Source organism: Pseudonaja textilis, chromosome 6 (assembly GCF_049901715.1).
Source record: "Pseudonaja textilis isolate UNSWEBS1 chromosome 6, rPseTex1.2, whole genome shotgun sequence".
Classification (NCBI taxonomy): Eukaryota; Metazoa; Chordata; class Lepidosauria; order Squamata; family Elapidae; genus Pseudonaja; species Pseudonaja textilis.
In genome coordinates, this window is record NC_141995.1 from 50305086 (window position 1) to 50326221 (window position 21136).

At 41.1% G+C, this 21136-nt stretch overlaps 1 protein-coding gene across 3 annotated transcripts in view; it reads left to right on the forward strand.

The window, feature by feature from the left end:
- ARAP2 (ArfGAP with RhoGAP domain, ankyrin repeat and PH domain 2) overlaps window positions 1-21136 on the forward strand; it is a 125886-nt gene that overhangs the window by 48501 nt on the left and 56249 nt on the right. For 2 of the 3 annotated variants that reach the window (XM_087936582.1, XM_087936581.1), the window contains exons 10-16: window positions 7323-7438; window positions 9959-10158; window positions 11656-11741; window positions 13589-13771; window positions 15954-16128; window positions 17018-17152; window positions 20165-20309. In XM_087936582.1, coding sequence (XP_087792708.1) covers window positions 7323-7438; window positions 9959-10158; window positions 11656-11741; window positions 13589-13771; window positions 15954-16128; window positions 17018-17152; window positions 20165-20309 — 1040 coding nt within the window. Of the gene's footprint in view, window positions 1-7322; window positions 7439-9958; window positions 10159-11655; window positions 11742-13588; window positions 13772-15953; window positions 16129-17017; window positions 17153-20134; window positions 20310-21136 lie in introns of all 3 variants that reach the window. The other variant, XM_087936580.1, reaches the window with a different exon arrangement.

Here is a 21136-nt window from a genome sequence, read left to right on the forward strand (position 1 = left end):
TGATAGCCGTCCATTTACTTGGAGCCAAGCTGCACTAAAAGCCTCCAATGCAGGAACACAATGTTGCCAACCAATCAAGACACGAAAAAAGCCACAAAACAGACAGAAGATATTAGAAACACCAATCAATCAGAACACAGCAAACTCCAAGACCAATAAACACAGACCAAGACTCCCAACCAATCAGGATGAAGAAAAAAGCATTCTGCACAGCAGTAGGCTAGCCCCAAATTTAAAACTGAAACAACTGTAAAAGTCTGACTCACAGACGAACACAACACAGAAGCCTGATGATGGCAGATGAGATTCTGCCTAAATGTTGCTACAACTTTAAAAGCACAACTATAACGACGTGTGAAAAATACCCGAACAAAGCTGAATACCATATATATATATATATATATATATATATATATATATATATATATACACATGCATACATATACATACATATACATATACATATACATATACATATACATACATACATACATATATATATATATATATATATATATATATATATATATATATATATGGATCTTTGGTTGTTTGGGTTTCTCCAGCGTAAGATTCGAAGTATCTAGACAACATTTCGATGAAGTCTCATTCATCATCTTCAGGCTTCTGTCTTCGGCTCTGTGCTTCTCAGAGTGAGTGAGAAGAGTGAGAGTGAGAAGCACAGAGTGAGAAGCACAGAGCCGAAGACAGAAGCCTGAAGATGATGAATGAGACTTCATCGAAAGGCTGCCTAGATACTTCGAATCTTACGCGGGAGAAAACCCGAACAACCAAAGATCCACATACAAATACCCGCGAGAACCTCAGAAAACAAATATATATATATATATATACTTGTAGCAACAGGATATTACTTTTATGTTTCTCAATTTAACTTCTGACATCAATATATTTTCAGTGAGAATTACTAGAACTGCTTCTCGGAGAGATAAAAGAAGTTATCTCCAAAACAGTTAACATGCATGGGCAGGCCTTCTTCTCCTTAGATCAAAGGAATGTGAGAAAAGAAAACAAGACTTTTCTTTTTAACTGCCTTGATTTGTCTATGTAGAGCCTAGACTTGCAGTTTGACCTCAGGTGTGTTTGAACCATGTTCAGGTTTGGGTTTCTTTGGTTCTTTTGGTATTGGATGGTATTTGCCACCCACCAATTGGAAGTTGGACTGCCATACAAAAGCAAAGGAGGGAGGAGAGGGGAGGAAGGAGGGAAGGAGTCTGGAAGGAAGGTATCAGCGTTCCAGCGAAAATCCATTCCTGTCAGTAACTCCAAGACACATGCAGTCTCAAAGTACTTTTATTAGAAGAGTACCTGACACATACTGGGGAAATCCAGAAGTAAATCTCCCCGGCTTCCCCACAAAGTCCCAAGCTACATGATGATTTCTCTTCATCACCAGATCACGTGCACCAATCCCAAAGTAAGTTCTAATTCTTTCTGTGCCACACTCTGTAACCTTGAATTATCAATACATTTTGTCTACTAAGAGGTACTCAATTAACATCACCCCCTGCCACTTTCTTCAACTATGTGGCAGTGATGAATTCCATAGCTGACAGAAGGAGGGAAGGAGTCTGGAAGGAGGGAAGGAGTCTGGAAGGAAGGAAGGAAGGAAGGAAGGAAGGAAGGAAGGAAGGAAGGAAGGAAGGAAGGAATCAGTAAGGAAGGAGCCTAGCTATATGAATCAAAGGAACGAAGGAAGGAAGGAATTAGTTATATAAAAGGAAGGAAAGAAAGAAGGAGTGAATTAATAAGGAAGGAATCTAGCTATATGAATTGAAAGGAAGAAGGAAGGAAGGAAGGAAGGAAGGAAATCAGTAAGGAAGGAATCTAGCTATATGAATCAAAGGAAAGAAGGAAGGAAGGAATTAGTTATAAAAAAGGAAGGAAAGAAAGAAGGAGTGAATTAATAAGGAATCTAGCTATATGAATTGAAGGGAAGAAGGAAGGAAGGAAGGGATCTAGCTATATGAATCAAAGGAAAGAAAGAAGGAAGGAACAACGAAGAAGGAAGGAATCTAGCCATATGGGAAGAAGGAAGGAAGGAATTAACTATATAAAAAGAAGGAAGGAAGGAAGGAGTGAATTAGTAAGGAAGGAATGTAACTATATGAATTGAAGGGAAAAAGGAAGGATGGATGGAAGGGAAAGAAGGAAGGAAGGAAGGAAGGAAGGAGCGAATCAGGAAAGAAGGAATCCAGGTTTATGAATGGAAGGAAAGGAGGAAGGAGGGAAGAACCTAGCGATATAAATGGAAGGGAGAGAGGGAGGGAGGGAAGGAAGGAAGGAAAGATGGAAGGAAGGAATGTGGCTATATGAATACAAGGAAGGAAGGAAGAGAGAAATGGGCAGGAAGAAAAGGACATGACATGACATTTTATGCTTGAGAGAAGCCAGGGATGGCAGGTTCAAGGTAGCTCTGTTATGTACAATTGAGGCACATAGTGGGAAGAGCAAAGAGCACTAGGAAAGGGAAATGAAAAAAGCTTAATCAATTACGGGAAATTGGAAGTCCTATTCAGGTGAATTCAGACCTAATTGCCTGCAATTTTTTTAAAATGGATGATTCAGAGAAGAAAGAGTTATGATGGAGATGAAAAAACTTAATAAGGCCTGAAGGAGCCACTTTGGTGACGCACATGGTTATGAGACAAATGCATTCATTTTGTTAAGAGCTAGGAACAAGTCCGCTGATGATGAATTGGCGACCGTGGAGTGGACAGATTCATGCAGGATATTCCTTCATCAAGGGCGGAAGAGATGTTCGCCAATTTAGGTAGCTCTTTTAATCTTAAACCAAGTTGATGAGTTGACCTTGGATGATCTCAGTGAGTTGAAGGAAGGCTGGGCCTTGTTAGAACTTGGAAAGACTTTGCACAGGAAGCCAACCACTGTAACTTGGACTGAGATGTTGCAAGGTATCTCAGATCTCTTCCTACCAAAAAGCCCCACATAGTTGTCTTCATCAAGTCACCAGGGGTTGAACCCAGTTTGAAAAAACTTTATATTCAGTAGTGGGATTTAATTTTTTTTACTACCAGTTCTGTAAGCATGGCTAGGTGGGCGTGGCCTGGCTTGGTGGGTGTGGCAGGGGAAGGATACCGCAAAATCTCCATTCCCGCCCCACTCCTAGGGGAAGGTTACTGCAAAATCCCATTCCCTCCCCACCCCACTAACCTGCTTTCCAGGTCTATTCTCCCATGCAGGGCAACAAAAGAAGACCCAGGTGATCAGCTGGGACTTGGGAGGCTGAGAATAGATGGGGGCAGGGCCAGTCAGAAGTGGTATTTGCCGGTTCTCCGAACTACTCAAAATTTCTTCTACTGGTTCTCCAGAACTTGTCAGAACCTGCAGAATACCACCTCTATTCATATTGTTTTTACTTTTTCCCATATACCTTTGCACAAAGAAACACAAAAGATACTTGATGCCTTTTTTGGAGGTAGCCATGTTGACTGTTGATTTGTTCCTCTTCTTATAAAAGAGCAAAGGGAGGATGTACGATACAGAAATGGCTATATGAAGTTCTGGGATAAATTAAGATAGGATAGGATAGGATAAGTTTACTATCTATCTGAAGAGAACTGAAGAAGCTTCTTGGATGAGAAGTGAAATGTCTTCAAAGAAAAACCAGAAAGTCCAGTTGTCTTTAGAGCAAAAAAAAGCTCTTTTGGGACAACCATGACCTGGATGACTGAGAATCTCTATAGACATTTAGCTGTACACTAGTAACAAGTTTGCTAAATGAATCTGGCTTCCCGCTGGACGTTGCTCGTCAGAAGATAGATGAACCTCCAAGTGGCCTCAATGGCTCTCTAAAAAGAATGCAAAATGACCAGCTGTCTACAAGGAGTATAAATCCTTCTATTCCAGGGGTGTTAACCTCGTGTCATCACATGTCGTATCAGGACTTTTATCCCTTTGCTAAACCAGGTGTGGGTGGGGCCAGCATGTAATGCATCTGGCTCATGGCTCATGAGTTTGACATCCCTATTCTATTCCCACCATCCAGTCAGAGCTGAAGAAGCTTCTTGGGTGAGAAGTCTTCAAAGAATAGTAAGAAGGTCCGGTTGCCTTTTGACAAAGCATCTTTGGGACAATCATAACCTGGATGACTGAGAATCTCCATAGACATTTAGCTATACTCTATAGACGTTGAGCTTGTCAATCGGAAAGGTTGGCAGTTCGGCGGTTCAAATCCCTAACGTCGCATAATGGAGTGAGCTTCCATTACTTGCCTCATCTCTTGAAGTTCTTACCACTTTTGTAATTTCTACAAAGTAACTTCGGGAAGGGACGTGGTGGCTCAGTGGCTAAGATGCTGAGCTTGTCGATCAGAAAGGTCAGCAGTTTGGTGGTTCAAATCCCTAGCGCCGTGTAAAGGAGTGAGTTCCCGTTACTTGTCCCAGCTTCTGCCAACCTAGCAGTTCGAAAGCACGTGAAAATGCAAGTAGAAAAATAGGGATACCTTTGGTCCCTAACAGTGTTCCGTGCAGCTTTGGCATTTAGTCATACCGGCCACATGACCACGGCGACATCTTCAGACAGTGCTGGCTCTTCAGCTTTGTAACGGAGATAAGCACCGCCCCCTAGAGCCAGAAATGACTACCGTGTATGTGTGAAGGGAACCTTTATCTTTACCTTTATAGAGCTGAAGAAGCTTCTTGGATGAGAAGCAAAACATCTTCAAAGAAAAACCAGAAAGCCCAGTTGCCTCTTGCAAAAAACACCTTTGGGACAGCCATGACCTGGATGACTGAGAATCTCCGTAGACATCGAAATGCCCAGTGGAACTATTATCTTGGGGCTTGTCAAAATGGCAAGGCTGGATGGAAGGATTGTTTTCATGGACTTGTGATTCTATTATCTTTTCATTATTGCTGGCTGTTAAGCAAATGCCAGTCACTGATATTGACTCTTCAGACATCTGAATATAAATGAGCTGAGCCAGGGACATAATACGATCACAATTGCTGGAGTCCATTAGCTAGCAGAGTGTGAAATTCTGAATAAGCCCTACTTAATTATTACAGTGTTCAGCCACGTTGAAAGCAAAACAAAGCAAAGCAAAGCAGAAAAACGCTCACTTTCTCTAAAAAAGGGATTTTTTTAAATTGCAGCTAAACTGTTATTTTCCTTCTGTGGACTTTTTGGCTGTTGGGAGGTCTTTTGGTTCCCCACTAATGAGAAATTATTTGGGATGGTCACCAAATGATTTAATCTGCATCCTTGTGAGTCTGTCTCTGTAGAGTTGCCTCTTGCTTGTTAATCTCTGCCATTTAGTTTCTGTTTGAAGCAATGGGGTTGGGGAAAACACAAGCACTTCCTTTTAAATAGCTTGGTAAATGCACAATGTTCTCTCGAAATAAAGTTAATTACTGCAGGTATGTATTCTCGGCAATGTTCAATCATAGATCTTATTATGGCTGGGACAGAAATTATCTCTATCAGCTTGGACATATTGTTCCCTTGAAATTGTACTGCCGGATACACAATTAAGAGTTTAAGAGAGTAATATTTCTATATGTGAGCTATTCAAAAAAAACAGCAGATGTGTTTACCTTATTCCTGCGATAGATCTTACTTGCTGCCACAGAGTGTCACTGCAAACCAAAGTCTAGAAGTGGAAAAAAAAAGAAGTGTGCAACTCTGTGTGTCTTATAATAAGAATTGTTTGACTTTTTAAAGCTAGTATTTGGATTACTCGGGAAGTAAAAGGACTCTGTCCATTTTTCTCTGGACCAGAAAATAAACAAAATCAAGAACAGCTATTCCTTGACTAGAAAAAGAAGAGAAAGTTCTAAAGGTGTTGGCTAGAGTGGGAAATTGAAAATACACCCTGGAACAAGACAACGGTAACCCACCAAGCTCAGCCTAAAGGCATCACTGCTTTTTATAATTTAAAAGGCCCTGTTCTCCCCCTGGTTTGGTTTTCTCAGTGTCCAAGGAGAAAGAGGAACTTTGTTGAAAAAGGTTACAAGTTCAGAACATGTAGCAGAAGGAATGGCAAAAATTGGAGGGCAGAATTAAAAGAGGGTTCAGCCTAGAATCCCTAGGTCGTCACAAGTGACTCTTTTGAATCCTGTTGACTCTTATCTAATTCTAATTAGGTGTCCATTGAAAAGATTTCCTGTGCATAGGCAATACATCAGCTTCATTGAACCTTCCTGCCTGACAGAACACGTGTGCATTACTGCAGAGGAATCTGCCTTGAAATAATACAAAATGTCATATTTCGGAGGATCTTAGTCTTTTGACTATTAGAGAGGCTTGTAATTTATTTAGTATTCTTAAATGGATTTTTGTCTTAGATGATTCATGTACATAATGTAACAGCAGAAGTTCACAAGACAAGCAAAGAGATAGATAGATAGATAGATGATAGATAGATAGATAGATAGATAGATAGATAGATAGATAGATAGATAGATAGATAGATAGATGGATGATAGGTAGGTACATAGATGGATGGATGATAGGTAGGTAGACAGGTATAAAGATAGAGTTAGATAGAGATGATAGATGATAGAAAGATAGAGATAGAGATAAGATAGATAGATAGATAGATAGATAGATAGATAGATAGATAGATAGATAATAGATATATCTGATTCTGAAGAGGGTTAAACTTGATGGCTTCAATGAAACTTTTTAATCCTATGAAATTCATGAGATGTTAAGAGATAGGGGTTCTAAACTCGATTCACTTATGAATTTAATTGGTGGCTAAACCAAGATAAAAAGTATTTCTTGACTATAGGCGTACCGCCATTTTCTTAGGATTAGCAATAGCACTTAGACTTACATACTGCTTCACAGCGATTTACAGCCTTCTCCAAGTGGTTTACACTGTCAGCCTCTTGCCCCCAACCATCAGGGTCCTCATTTTACCAACCTTGGAAGGATGGAAGGCTGAGTCAACTTTGAGCCAGTCAGGATCAAACTCCTGGCTATGGGCAGAGTTAATCTGCAATATTGCATTCTAGCTACTGCCCCACCATGTCTCTTGCTTCTCACATATTTTTGAAATCTCACACACACACACACACACACACACTCTGACATCAAACTCACAGAAAAACCATTGTGTGAAATCTGCTGGGTAGATCATTAAAATTATAATCCCTAGAACGGTTGAGCTAAGCAGTCTTCAACGCAGGCAAATTAAAGGAACCTTCACATGGCTCTGTATACTGCAGACACTTTTCCCATGCCGGTCTGTTTTGAAAATACATTTCATCTGATGTTTTTTTGTTTTTGTTTTAGAAGACATGGTCCTGATGTACTTTTCTTCTCTCCTTCAGGATTTTAAGTCTGGCTATGGCATCACAATCATACCGATGAACGTGGCTAACGTGAGGCAGATTGATCGGACCGCAAAGCAGTGTTTTGAAATAATTACACCTTATCGAAGCTTCAGGTAAATCCAGCGAATGTTGGCTTTTTAAAACGTTAAGGCAGAAGTTTGGAGAACAGCTGAAATAAAAAGTACTCTTACACAGCATAGAGATATTCCTTGATTGACAACAGCTGATTTAGTGAGCCTTCAAACTTACTTTCAAGAAGAGACTGGGCTGCCATTTGTCAGAAATGGTGTAGGGTCTCCTGCTTGGGTGGGGGGTTGGACTAGATGACCTACAAAGTCCCTTCCAACTTTGATTATCAGTTATCTGTTTCAATGGCACTGAAAAACTGACTTATGACTATTTTTCACACTTACAAATGGGTGGCATTCTACCAGTTTGGACTGGTTCAGGCGAACCCCTTGCTCTGAAGATCAGTTTCTTTCCTTTTGTGAGAGCACAGCTGGTTCGCATGGCAGAGCGTTTGCCGCACCTCAGCTGTTTTAGTTGCAGGGACTGCAGAAGAAGGTAAATGTGCTGACCCAGGGTAGGATACAAAATAAACACAGTCACGAAAACAGTTGAAGCCCCTTTTATTCCTTCACTTTGCTTCAAAGCTCCAAATATCCTTGACTGGAGACAAAAGCAGTTACGAAAAGGAGGAAATGCCGTTTAAACTAAGTATGCCTATAAATTATAAAGAGTATAAACAACACAATGAAGCAATTAAGGGAACCAGGCAAGATAAGGGCTTGACGATGTCCATAGATATTGGAACATACACTGGGAAGGACACCAAACTCAGAGAGGAACGACAGACTAGAGATATTTTTATGCTTTGTTTCCAGCACTGGCCCATAAGCATGTCCATCTTTTTGACCAGTTCTCACAGCTGCAGCCCATGAAGAGGATCAAGGCCCTTTCCTCCCCAATAGACCACACCATTCACATCTCTCTCTTATCCTCTCCTTCCTGCGTGCCTTAGGATGGAGAAGGGATGGGCCTGGGTCTTCCTCTGACTGCCCAGCCAGCCTCTGCCCTTCCCCAGCCTCCTCCACAACCTCCGGAGCTACACTCCCACTCCCTGTCAGCTGTTCCTCCTCTCCCTCAGAGTCAGTCACCACCAGGGGCACGATGGTAAATATAAAACCTTTTTGAAATGCGGAGCATTTGGTGCGAATGTGTGTGATTCCCAAACCGATCGTTATATCGGAAGAATCACACCCCTGCTTTCAAACATTGCAGCATCCCCACGTGGTCACATGATCAAAATTCAGGCACTTGGCAACTGACTCATATTTGTTACATTTGCGGTATCCCGTGGGTCACAGGATCCCCATTTGCAGCCTTCGGACAAGCAAAGTCGATGGGGATTCGCTTAACAACCATGTCGCTAACTTAACTGCAGTGATTCTCTTAACCACTGTGGCAAGAAATGTCATAAAATGGGGCAAAACTCAACAAACATCTCCCTTAGTAATAAATTTCAGGCTTAATTGTGTTCGTAAGTCAAAGACTACCCGTAATAGCTGTTTCAGTATAACAAAGAATAACTGGAGTGAACATATTTATTCCGAATTAGTTTGAACAATAGTTCACTTCCTTTAGTATTTCCTACATCTTTTTTTATGTGTGTGTGTTATATTTATATTATATAATGTTTCGTTTCCCCCAAATGAAAATAGTGTGATGTATAGAGATCGGTAAGAATAATTGTTGCCAACTTGACAATTTGAAGACTTGTGGACTTCAACTCCCAGAATTCCTCACCAGCCATGTTGAGGAATTTAACATACTGGCTGAGGAATTCTGGGAGTTGAAACCCACATGACAGCTGAGGATTTCTGAGAGTTGAAATTCATTTGCTGGCTGAGGAATTCTGTGTTCACCCTGGGTGGGATACAAAATAAACACAGTCACAAAAATCAGGTGAAGCCCCTTTTATTCCTTCACTTTGCTTCCAAGCTCCAAATATCTTTGACTGGAGACAGAAAACTCCCACACAAACAGTTACAAGAAGGAGGAAATGCCATTTAAATTATAAAGAGTAAAAAACAACACAAACTAGGCAAGATAGGGGCTTGAAGACGTCCACAGATATCAAAACACACACTGGGAAGAATGCCAAACTCAGAGAGTAACAATAAACTAGAGATATTTACATGCTTTGTTTCCAGCACTCGCCTGTACGCATGTCCGTCCTCTTATCCAGTTGTCACGGTTGCAGCCCATGAAGAGGATTAAGGCCCTCTCCTCCCCAGTAGACCACATCTCCCCCTTATCCTCTCCTCCCTGCATGGCCTAGGATGGAGAGGGGATGGGCCTGGGTCCTCCTCTGACTGCCCAGGTGGCCTCTGCCCTTCCCAGCCTCCTCCACAACCACCGGAGCCACACTTCCACTCCCTGTCGGCTGTTCCCCTTCTCCCTCAGAGTCAATCTCCACTAGGAGCATGACAGATTCTGAGAGTTGAAATCCACATGCCAGCTGAGGAATTCTGGGAGTTGAATTCTGAGAGTTGAAGTCCACAACTCTTAAAGTTGCCAAGTTTGGAAAATCCTGCACTAGACCAAACTGACTCTAAATTGCTGCATTTCAGCTTTACTGCCGAATCTGAGAAAGAAAAGCAGGATTGGATTGAAGCGCTCCAGCAGTCCATCGCCGAAACTCTCTCTGACTACGAAGTAGCTGAGAAGATCTGGTTCAATGAATCGAACCGAATTTGTGCCGATTGTAAAACTCCCGATCCTGACTGGGCGTCCATCAATCTCTGCGTCATCATTTGCAAGAAGTGTGCAGGTAATTAAGAAACTCTCGGGATTCCCCCTGAACCAGTATGGCAACTTTAAAAATTAGTGGCATGCTTAAAAGCCCATTTCTATTCTTTTAATATGGGGTTCACAATCACGTTCATGACTTCAAGTTGCACGTACCATTTATGTCACCGAAACTATGGTAGTAACATTGCAGTTGTGCAGATTGAAGAGGATATTTACTCTCTGAGCTTGGTGGTTTTCTTGCAGACGTTTCATGACCCAACTAAGTAACATCATCAATGCTGGAAATATATTGGTAGCCACTTGTAGAGAAACAGAAAGCATACCCCACTTCCTTCTGGCACTGATGATGTAACCTAGTTGGGTCATGAAACGTCTGTAAGAAAAGAACCAAGCATAGAGACACCTCCCCCATGCTATCAAGATCTGATCACCTCAATATTGAAAGATGATACCAACTCTTTTGTAGGCTCATCTTAAAGTATTATTCTTAAACTTGAAAGCAAGGATTCCATTTTTTTTCCTATTTAGAACTGAGCTTTCTTAAGATATAGGTTGGGAGCTGCATGGCAATAATTGATGAACCCAAACCAAACAATACTTTTCCCTCCCTTCTTTCCTTCTCCCTCAGTTCCTTCCTTCCTTCCTTCCTTCCTTCCTTCCTTCCTTCCTTCCTTCCTTCCTTCCTTCCTTCCTTCCTTCCTTCCTTCCTTCCTTCCTTCCTTCCTCAAAAATTGCTTATTTATCAGGACTCCATGAAATTAAGTCAAAGGCTGTAACTCTGCTGCAGAGTTTACATGGCTTAAGCTTGGCTGTCTTAGAACCCATATTTCCAAGTGTGATTAAGCTCTGCAGGAGAGGCCTTCTTGATCCACATCCACATGGTTTGAGACAGACATGCATGACACAGCTACACTTGCTCCGATTGTGTTGTCTGATTGCTCACACCCACCCACTTGAATGGGTACGCACTTTCATTAACACTTCTCTGTCTTAGAAACTTCATCAAATCTTTCCGTTCAAACTTATTGTCAACTCGTAAATCATTCCTATGCCTGTTTCCGAGTTGCTATAAGAAGGAGTTGGTGAGGGGGGGGAAGGCCTGAGGGAGTAGTGTGGTAGATGAAGGCCAGAACCACATTCAATGCTTATCTTGTGGAGATTGTAGCCTAGGCTACTGGATCTTCTGCTCACGAAAATCCTTCATTGGAGATTGTGATTGATGACATCCAGCCCGTGAATGTGTTTCATTGGAGAATTTGATATATGACACACGGGGGTGGGGGTGGGGGAGGATCATAGGTGATAATAAATTATATGTCTCAGAGTTGGCTTCATATGTTGCTCCTAATAAATCTTTTGAATTCTTTTGAAGCTTGGCTTGAGGCTCATGATTTAATTAGGGCAATCGTCAGAACCCTGACACTTATTCCATGGCAGTTTGGGTATATTTGCCTTCAAATTCCTCTCCTTTGTGGTACTGACCTTCAAGGATGATTTTTTTTTCTGTTTATCCCAGGGCAGCACAGATCGTTAGGACCCAGAGATTCAAAGGTGCGAAGCCTCAAAATGGATGCCAGCGTTTGGACCAATGAACTCATCGAGGTAGGAAAGGAGCTGGTGGACAAAGAACAGCAGGAAGAGTCTATTTGACTTAGAAATTCATGATGTTTGATTGCATATTTTAGTACAGCTAGTGGTTCTAGCTGACGATCATTTAAATATGAGCCAGCCCTATGCTGCAGCTGCCAAAAAAGCCAACATAATCCTAGGCTGCATCAACAGAGGAATAGAATCAAGATCACAGAAAGTATTAGTACTGTTTTTCTAAAGCCTTATTAAGAGCACACGTGGAATATTGCATCTAGTTTTGGTTGTCATGGTATAAAGACAGTAGAAAGAGTGCAGAGATTAGACATTTTCTAAAGGAAAAAAACACATCCAATCCGAATAACCAGGAAGAATCAGCAGAAATAAGAACTTGTTATTTAACCATAATCAGATCTCTTGAAGTTCTTACCACCGTTGTAATTTCCACAAAATAACAGTGGCTCAGTGGCTAAGATGCTGAGCTCGTCGATCAGAAAGGTCGGCAGTTCGGTGGTTCGAATCCCTAGTGCCGCATAACGGAGTGAGCTCCTGTTACTTGTCCCAGCTTCTGCCAACCTAGCAGTTCGAAAGCATGTAAAAATGCAAGGCGAAAAATAGGGACCCCTTTGGTGGGAAGGGAACAGCGTTCCGTGCACCTTCGGCATTTAGTCCTGCCGGCCACATGACCACGGAGACATCTTTGGACAGCGCTGGTTCTTCGGTTTTGTAATGGAGATGAGCATTGCCCCCTAGAGCCAGAAATGACTAGCATGTATGTGCGAAGGGTCCTTTTTTCTTCTGATATCCTTGCCTTGAAGTTCTTACAACCTTTGTAATTTCTACAAAGTAACTTCGGCAAATCTCTTATACTGTATTTCAATGTAAAAGGGTATCCCAAGTTGTTGTTATGATGTTCATTATTTGTACATCTTTTTTTCCATTTTTAAATGATCATCCAAGTGTATCTGTAAATCCAGTATTTCTGTCTTGTTATTTTAAGTTGTAATTTTAAAACCCACCTTGGCCTCCAACTCGATTTTCTCCAGAGGTATTTGTTCATCTTCAGTAGTAACTTTTGCTTGCAATAAAGAATGTAAAAGTTCAAGCAATCAAACATTTCCTTTAAAGTAGTCATTTTTGTGCTATAGTAATCAACTTTCAAAGTCTTGTTTTACAACTGATATGTAAACAAGGCTGATTTTCCCCCCCACACACAAGAAGGTCTTTCTAATTATCTTCAAAGTCTTTCTTTAAGTCAGCTTCACAAAGCCTTCACGTTTACAAAGCTTGGCAGAAACAATTTGGAAATCACCTCTTTGCTGCAAGAAATTACCAAAAATTTAAGATCTTACAAAGCTGGAATGGTGGGATTTTGTTTCATTTTAAATGGATTGAAGAGAATTCTCACCCAACAACTGGCGGGCTTGTGATTTTACAGTCTTAAATGAGCAAGAAGAAAACTAAAACTGCAAAGTGATTAAAAAGATGAGGTTGGATCCCATCTTAAATCCTGAGGGGATGATTTAATGCTCAGAACCTGATGGAATCCACTGACTCATATTTATAACGGTTGCAGTGTCCTGGGGTTATGGGATTCTTCTTTTGCGACCTTCTAACAAGCAAAGTGAACGAGGAAGCCCGATTCACTTAATGACTGTGGAAAGAATGGTCATAAAATGGGGGCAAAATTCACTGAACCAATGTCTCACTTTGCAACATAAATTTTGGGTTTAATTGTGGTCATAAGTCGAGGACTACCTGTGTTTTGCTTTGATTTAATTTTCTGAATAAATTTTTTTAAAAAAGTCAAAAAAATCAGTTCCTTTCCAAGCTCAATTTTCCCCCTCTATTTCCTTCTGTAGCTTTTTATTGTGATAGGCAACGAAAGGGCCAACAGCTTTTGGGAAGGTAACCTCCAACCAGATGAAAAATTACAAGTGGATGCCCCAGATGACAAGAGGCTAACTTTTATTACCCAAAAATATAAAGAAGGGAAATTCCGAAAAATTACGCTGCTATTTAAAACCAAGGATGAGTTGAACAAGGTAATCGCGGGTGGAAATAATGAGGATGGGAACAATTTGGGGTCCTTTTTTGCTTTTTGGTTGGAAAAAAATCTATAAAGTGTTTGAGAGAGAAAAGTAGAGGAGAATCTTGCGCTATGCTTTGGGATTAAACGGGGGGATGGCTTTCTTAATGCAAACTAATGAGTTCATTAACCTGATGGATAGAAATTGAATGAAATAAATAATCGTAACCCATAATGGCAATGAGCCCGAAGGATGTAGTTTCTATGCGTGTAGGGTAACATGACAATACAATATAGAAGGTAGATGTGAATGATCCGGAGTGTATCAGAAATATAACAAAAAAACCAAAACGTAAATAAAAGTCCTTTAATGCCTTCAACTTGGCTTCACTGTTTAATTGTTCATGGCTGAAGATTAAACTATTTTCAAAATGACATTCCAAATGAAAGAAACACAATTCAAAGAGCTGATAACGAAGCAAAAACCAAAAACAAACCGCACTGAATAAAGTTCTACGACAAACCAGGATAAATAATTGCCAACTTCAGGAAGATAACCAGGTACAGAAGAATGCCAACCAAGATCAACCTCCTCTAGGAATAAAACACTAATTTGTCTCCAGCGTTTGTTAGCACGCAGGTCCAAACTCTTATGCAGATCTCATACCTGCAACCCATGAAGAGGATCATGGCCCTCTCCTCCTGAGTAGACCACATTTTACCCTGATCCTCTCCTCTCTGCATGCCCTAGGATGGAGAGGGGATGGGCTTGGGTCCTCCTCTGACTGCTCAGCCAGCATCTGCCCTTCCCCAGCCTCCTCCACCACCTCTGGAGCCACCCTTCCACTCCCTGTTGGCTGTTCCTCCTCTCCCTCACAGTCAGTCTCCACCAGGGGCATGACAATAGAATAGAATAGAATTCTTTATTGGCCAAGTGTGATTGGACACACAAGGAATTTTTCTTGGTGCATATGCTCTCAGTGTACATAAAAGAAAAGAAGATTATTACATTAAGATAAAACCATAAAAATTACCATAATATGGAGCCATAGAATTGCAATGGGATAGAAGTAATAATTCAATAGCTAAGGAAAGTAACCTTCTAACTGCTTCTGTGGGACAACCTGCCACAGCCAACTCACCATGTTCAATTCACCACGACCAACGCATCACTGCCAACTCACCCTGGGCATCTCACCCTGGCCAACTCACCACAATCAACTCACCACAGCCAACTGCCAACCACTGCCAACTCACCCTGGGCATCTCAGCATGGCCAACTTCTCTCCAGGACAACTCACCACAGGACAACATGCTGAGGAAAAAGTTTAAGAATTTTATTTAATTATTTAAAATAAACACAAGCATGTTTTTAATGCTCGCCATTCTCATTTCATTCTGTCCTTTCTTTTGCATCCTTGTTTAACGATTCTGTGCCACCGTTTGTTTGATATTAGTGTAACTCTTGTCCAAGAATGAGTTGTCCTGTGGCCAGTTGACCCACAGATAGATGACAATACAATGTAGAAGATTATTATATTAAGATAAAACCATAAAAATTACCATATTATGGAGTCATAGAATTGCAATGGGATAGAAGTAATAATTAAATAGCTAAGGAAAATAACCATCTAACTGCTTCTGGTGTGGAGTGAGACAACTTGTCACAGCCAACTCACCATGTTTTTGTCCCAGAATGAGTTGTCCTGTGGCCAGTTGGCCCACAGCAAGATGACCACAGCGAATTGTTGTAGACCAGGGGTGTCAAACTCAATTTCATTGAGGGCCGCTTCAGGGCTGTGGTTGACCTCGGGTAGGCTGGGCAGGCGTGGTTGACTGGGTGGGCGTGGGTGTTTGGGTGGGTGTGGCCAGCTTGATGCCACTCCCCAAACTGCTGGCATGTTTCCTTTTCGCATTGGGTTGACCAGGCTAAAGCCACGCTGGCCCGATATTTCCTCTTCACATTGAGTAGACAGGCCAAAGTGATGTGGGACAGCCCCTTAATCCACATCATGGATCGGATCTGACCCATGGGCCTTGTGTTTGACACCCCTGAGTTAGGTGCTTGAGAGCACCTTGGTGACTATAACTCTTTTCTGCATGCTCACTCTTGTCTTTGTGAGTGATCCCATTTAGTTAAGAAATGTCAATCTGTTCTTCTTTGTCATTCTGCTCATACTTTTCATCTTTGTGACCAGGCGCTCTGTGCTGCAGTTATTAAGCCCGATGTCTTGGAGACCATGATGTTATTGTTCAGTGGAGCAGACGTGATGTGTGCAACGGGTGATCCCGTGTTCAGCACCCCATATTTGTTAGCCAAAAAATCCGGGCAGAGGTTGCAAATGGAATTCCTTCACCATAATAAGTTTTCAGGTATGTGTCATGCCCCTGTTGGAATCTGATTCTGAGGGGAAGGTCGAGCAGCTGACAAGGAGTGGGAGTGTGGCTCCGGTGGCTGTGGAAGAAACTGGGGAAGGGCACAGTCCTGCTGGGCATTCAGAGGAAGACCCAGGGCCACCCCGTCTTCATCCCAGGGCACGCAAGGAGGAACGGAGAAGGGAGCAATGTGAGTTATGGGGGCTATGGGGGAGGAAAGGGCTCTGATTTCCTTCATTAGCTGCAGCTGGGAAAATAGGATTTTAAAAGTGTGTTTGTGTACAGCACCTTGCTGGAAGCAAAGCGTGAATTATCTTTGTTTGTCAAGTCTTACCTGGGTTCTGGCATCCTCCCAACTGTGTCTGTTTCATTTTCTTTTGGAAGTCTGCAATTCCTTATCCTGTCCTGTCTCGTTAATTGCTGCAGCATAGTTTGTGTTGGCTTTTATTTATAATTTATATATGTACTTTGGGTTTGGATGGAATTTCTTCCCTTTAAAAAACTGTTCTTAGGAGACTTTTTTCTCCAGCCGATGATAATTGGACATTGGGGGCCAGGTGGGAGGAATTAAAGGGACTTTACCTACTTTTGTGACTTTGTTGCTTTTGTGCTTCTCCCCGGGCCATCACAGTATGGTTTTTCAAGTCGCGTGTGCCTTAGGGTCTCCTGCTCGGGCAGAGAGCTGGACTGGAAGACCTCGGAGGTCCCTCCCAACTCTGTTATTCTATGCGCTATGTTCTATTTCCTGAATACTGAAACCAAATGCTGAGTACACCTGACTCTGCATCAACCGAAGCTTTCTAGCTTCCGCTCTTCAGAGCAAGTAGTCTTAGGCAATGATGTGAATTTTAACTTCCATAACCAATAGTTCTTCCTTACTTTATAGATTTTTCCAACTGTGATGGCTGCACCAACACCACTTCCTCTCCCGATTTCCCCTTACCATCCTTCCTTTATGATAATTTATACATGGTTTCCCTCAACCCTTCCAAGCTGTTTAGTGAGAGAAAAATTAAAGAAGGTATGTTGGTCTTTCTTTCTTATTTGTGGCTTAGGTATCCTGGTATTATTGTCAGCCTTGGAAGCCATATTTTACTTAGAAGCTTCTAGGCTCCCGTATTTTAGTGCCTGGGAATTTGGGAGGGGGGATTTCATAGAGAGGTGGAAGATTAGACACCACAACATTCTTTCTCAGAGAGTCAAGGACATGTTGCCCTGCACATGGGGATGAATGTCTGGAGGAATGTCTCCAATTGGAACGATGGTTGGTTGGACCATGTGATGGACTGGTGGGTGTAGGGGATGGGTTTTGATTTTTCAATAGGGAAGGGAAAACCCAAAACTCTCAGGTTCGAGTTTTCCCAGATGCGCCAATATGACTTCTTTAACGAACTCTTACTTGATGAATTTTGTTTCTGAGTGCCAAATGAAATCGGGAGTTTCATTGGAACACTGACAATTATATTGGTCAGATGCTAGATCTCAGAAACCATAGCTTGAACCAAGGATGAAGAAGGAGAAAATTGGTCTGCAGCAGAAAACATATATTTATTATTTGCTTGCTTGTTTGTTTGTATTCTTTTGGCCATCCAACAACAACTAAACAACTAAACTTAAAAAGACATAAAACTGCTACAGCTATTAAATTCAACAGGCAGCCTGGACTAAAATGTTCTAATACAAAATTCACAAAACAAAACAGTAGCCATTATCATGTTGCCTGTGGTGGGATGAATCAAATAGCTGGATGGATGGAAGGATGATAGGAAGATAGATGATAAAGATAAAAGCTAGATTACACTGTGCCGTATATGTAGGATAGATGAGAGATTAACTAAGAAAGAGTGAGATAAAGATGATAGATCCTGAAGAGAAAGAGAGAAAGAAAAAGAAAGGGTGAATGGATGGAAAAGAGGAGGAGGAAGGGTAGGAGGGAAAAAGGAAGAGAAGAAAGGAAGGAAGGAAAAGATAGGAGGAAGAAAGGAAAGGAAGGAAAGAAAGAAGGGTAGGAGGGAGAAAGGAAGGAAGGAAAGGTAGAAGGGAGGGAAAAGGAAAGGAAGGAAGGAAGATCTACAGTCGTCTTCTTCCCTTTATTCATTTTAAGAACATAGACTAAGAGCTAACTTTAGTCATTTTTCAACGCTATAGGAAATCTTGCCTGGTTATATCTGATCAGAATACATTTTGGGGGATGATCTTTTTGAGACTCTTTTTCCCCCCTCTCCTCTCCTCATGCGATAGCTTGTTTTCCTTAGCTTTGCCCCACTGTGCAGGCTTTCTACCCTGACTTCCACCAGCATAAAATAGATTGACTCTAAAGGCTTCAATCTCCATCCCATGGGGTGGGGTGGGATGAAGAGTAGCCTCTTCTAGCTTTTGGCTGCTCTACACTCAATCCTTTCTTTTCCAGCCAGTTTCTGTCAAGCTATAGTTTTGTTTCCCTGCAGCTTTCATTTCTGTTCCAGTTCAGCGTGTGTCTTATTTTCCCGCTTATGTTTCCGTTCTCTTTTTTCTTTTTGCCTCCCCGATCTCTCGTGTTTGCGTCTTGATGGTTTCTGTACATCAGCAATTGGCGACTACAATACGAAGCTTTTAAAAGCCTCTGTTTTTCTTTGGGTTCTTTAAAAAGGAAAAATAAAAAAAACATGCCTGCATCATTTCAATGAGGCTATTTAAAAATATCAAAAGGAAAGAAATAAGCTCTCCTAGGCTTATTCGCATTAACCATCAAAACATCCCTTTGTTTAAGATGAAAGCTTGGTTGAAGTTGGACTGGCTACTTAAATGAGCTTAAATGGGAAGCAGAGTAATGGACTTAATTTACAAATTTGATTATTTCTCATAGGGATGGAAGTTCAAAGAACTTTATTTGGTGCAGAGGTGTACATAAAATCCATAGGTTCAGGACGTCAGATGTGAAATGTGCAAATATTGATTTTAGATCCAGGCAAGATTTTACTTAGTCTAAGCTCACTTGATCTCCCATTTTATGCATTCTGTGTCTCGATATACTTACCTGTCTTATTTGAATTTCCATATGGAGACTGGATTTTTAAAAGCATTATTAGTGAGCCGTGGTGGCGCAGTGGTTAGAGTGCAGTACTGCAGGTGACTTCTGCCGATTGCCGGCTGCCTGCAGTTTGGCAGTTCGAATCTCACCAGGCTCAAGGTTGACTCAGCCTTCCATCCTTCTGAGGTCGGTAAAATGAGGACTCAGATTGTTGGGGGCAAGAGGCTGGTTCTGTAAACTGCTTAGAGAGGGCCGTATAGCACTGTAAAGCAGTATATAAATCTCTTGCTATTATGACCCAATTAATTTAAATTATCCAGCAGAATGTCCAATTTTTATATTTCTGTTTTAAAGATAAAATAATTTTGTAAAACAGTCTGGTTATTAAAAGCAGAATCCCTTGTAAGTTAAAATAACAGATCTAGGATAACTCGTCACAGCCACTTTGCCATGGCCAACTTACCCTAGCCTTTTATACACCACTGTTTCTTCGACATTATTTTAATTTTTGTCATTCCCCTTTTGTTTTGTCTTGCCTTTGGTATCCTGTCTTGAAGGATTCTATTCCACCATTTCTTTGATGTATACAAGAATTATACTAATATCAAAGAAATGGTGGAATAGAATCATTAAAGCAAGGATGCTGTAGGAGGGACAAAATGAAACAGGAATGACAAAAATTCAAATAACGTCGAAGAAACAGTGATGGAAAACAGTGCAGTTATGTTAAGCTATCCCACTGCTGGCCAGATGAGTTGATGAGGTGAGTTGGCTGGGGTGAATTGGCTGGGATGAGACAGCCCCGGCAAGTTGTCCCATTTCGAAAATGACAGCTAGCAAATCGGTTGTGCATCACCAAATCACAGAATTCTTTGGTAAAGGCAGATGGAAGATCGAAGTTTTGCAAGACTCATTGAAGGACTCTGTTGGCTATACCTGTTTTCCATCATGGATTGTTTGATTATCGTCCTGTGATAATGATTAACTCTCCAGTTAATAAAAGAAATCCATCTTTGAATATAGAGTGCAATAAGAGATGGTGCGTGTTGGAAAGCGGCTTTTTGAGTTACTATGAGAATGAGAAGATGGCCACCCCAAGTGGCACATTGGACATCGGTGAAGTCATCTGTCTTGTCATTCATAAGTCGGAAGACACCTTACCCATGGGGTAAGTCCGAGGTCTTTGTTGGTTTTGGTTAATGCTTTGCTCTGTCAGTGTTGATTTTATTATTATTATTATTATTATTATTATTGTTATTGTCATTATTATTGTTATTGTTATTGTTACTAAATCTTTAGTGAGAGTCACAGCCTTTGGGGCTGGTTGGTAGCTCAACAGCTCAAGTCCTAACCAAGGACCTAGGAAATGTTCGGGTAGCGTCGGAGGATTTACGCTGTTCCAAGTAGGGTGGTTTTTTGTAGAATATGGGTATTCAAGTCTGATAAATTCAGAATTTCCAAATAGCGAGGTAGCCCTTTAGGTTATTGCTCCAAGGGCTCCAATTACAATTGGGATAACACACAATTTTTTTTTCCAAAGTCGCTCAACTTCAATTTGTAAATCCCAATACTTTGTGATTTTTTTCTTGTTGCGTGTCTTCAATCCATGCATCACCAAATATTGCAATGTCAATGAACCAACTCTTTTTCTTTTCAACTATTGTTATGCCAGGTGTGTTGTGGGCCAAGTGCCTGTCTGTCTGAATTCTGAAGTCCCACAAGATCTTGACTTTTTCATTCTCCAGGACCTTCTTAACCTGATGTTCCCAGTAGTTCTTATTATACTCAAATCCAAACTTTTGGCACAGTTTCCAGTGAATGATATTATTATTATTGTTGTTGTTGTTGTTGTCTTTTATTATTATCTTTTATTCATTAAATATGAAACTCAGTCAACTGAACATTTAAAAATGTATCATCATCATCATCATCATCATTATTTAGCAAAGCAACTTTTTATAATGGTTGTTACATTCTTACTGTGGAAGTTTTAAT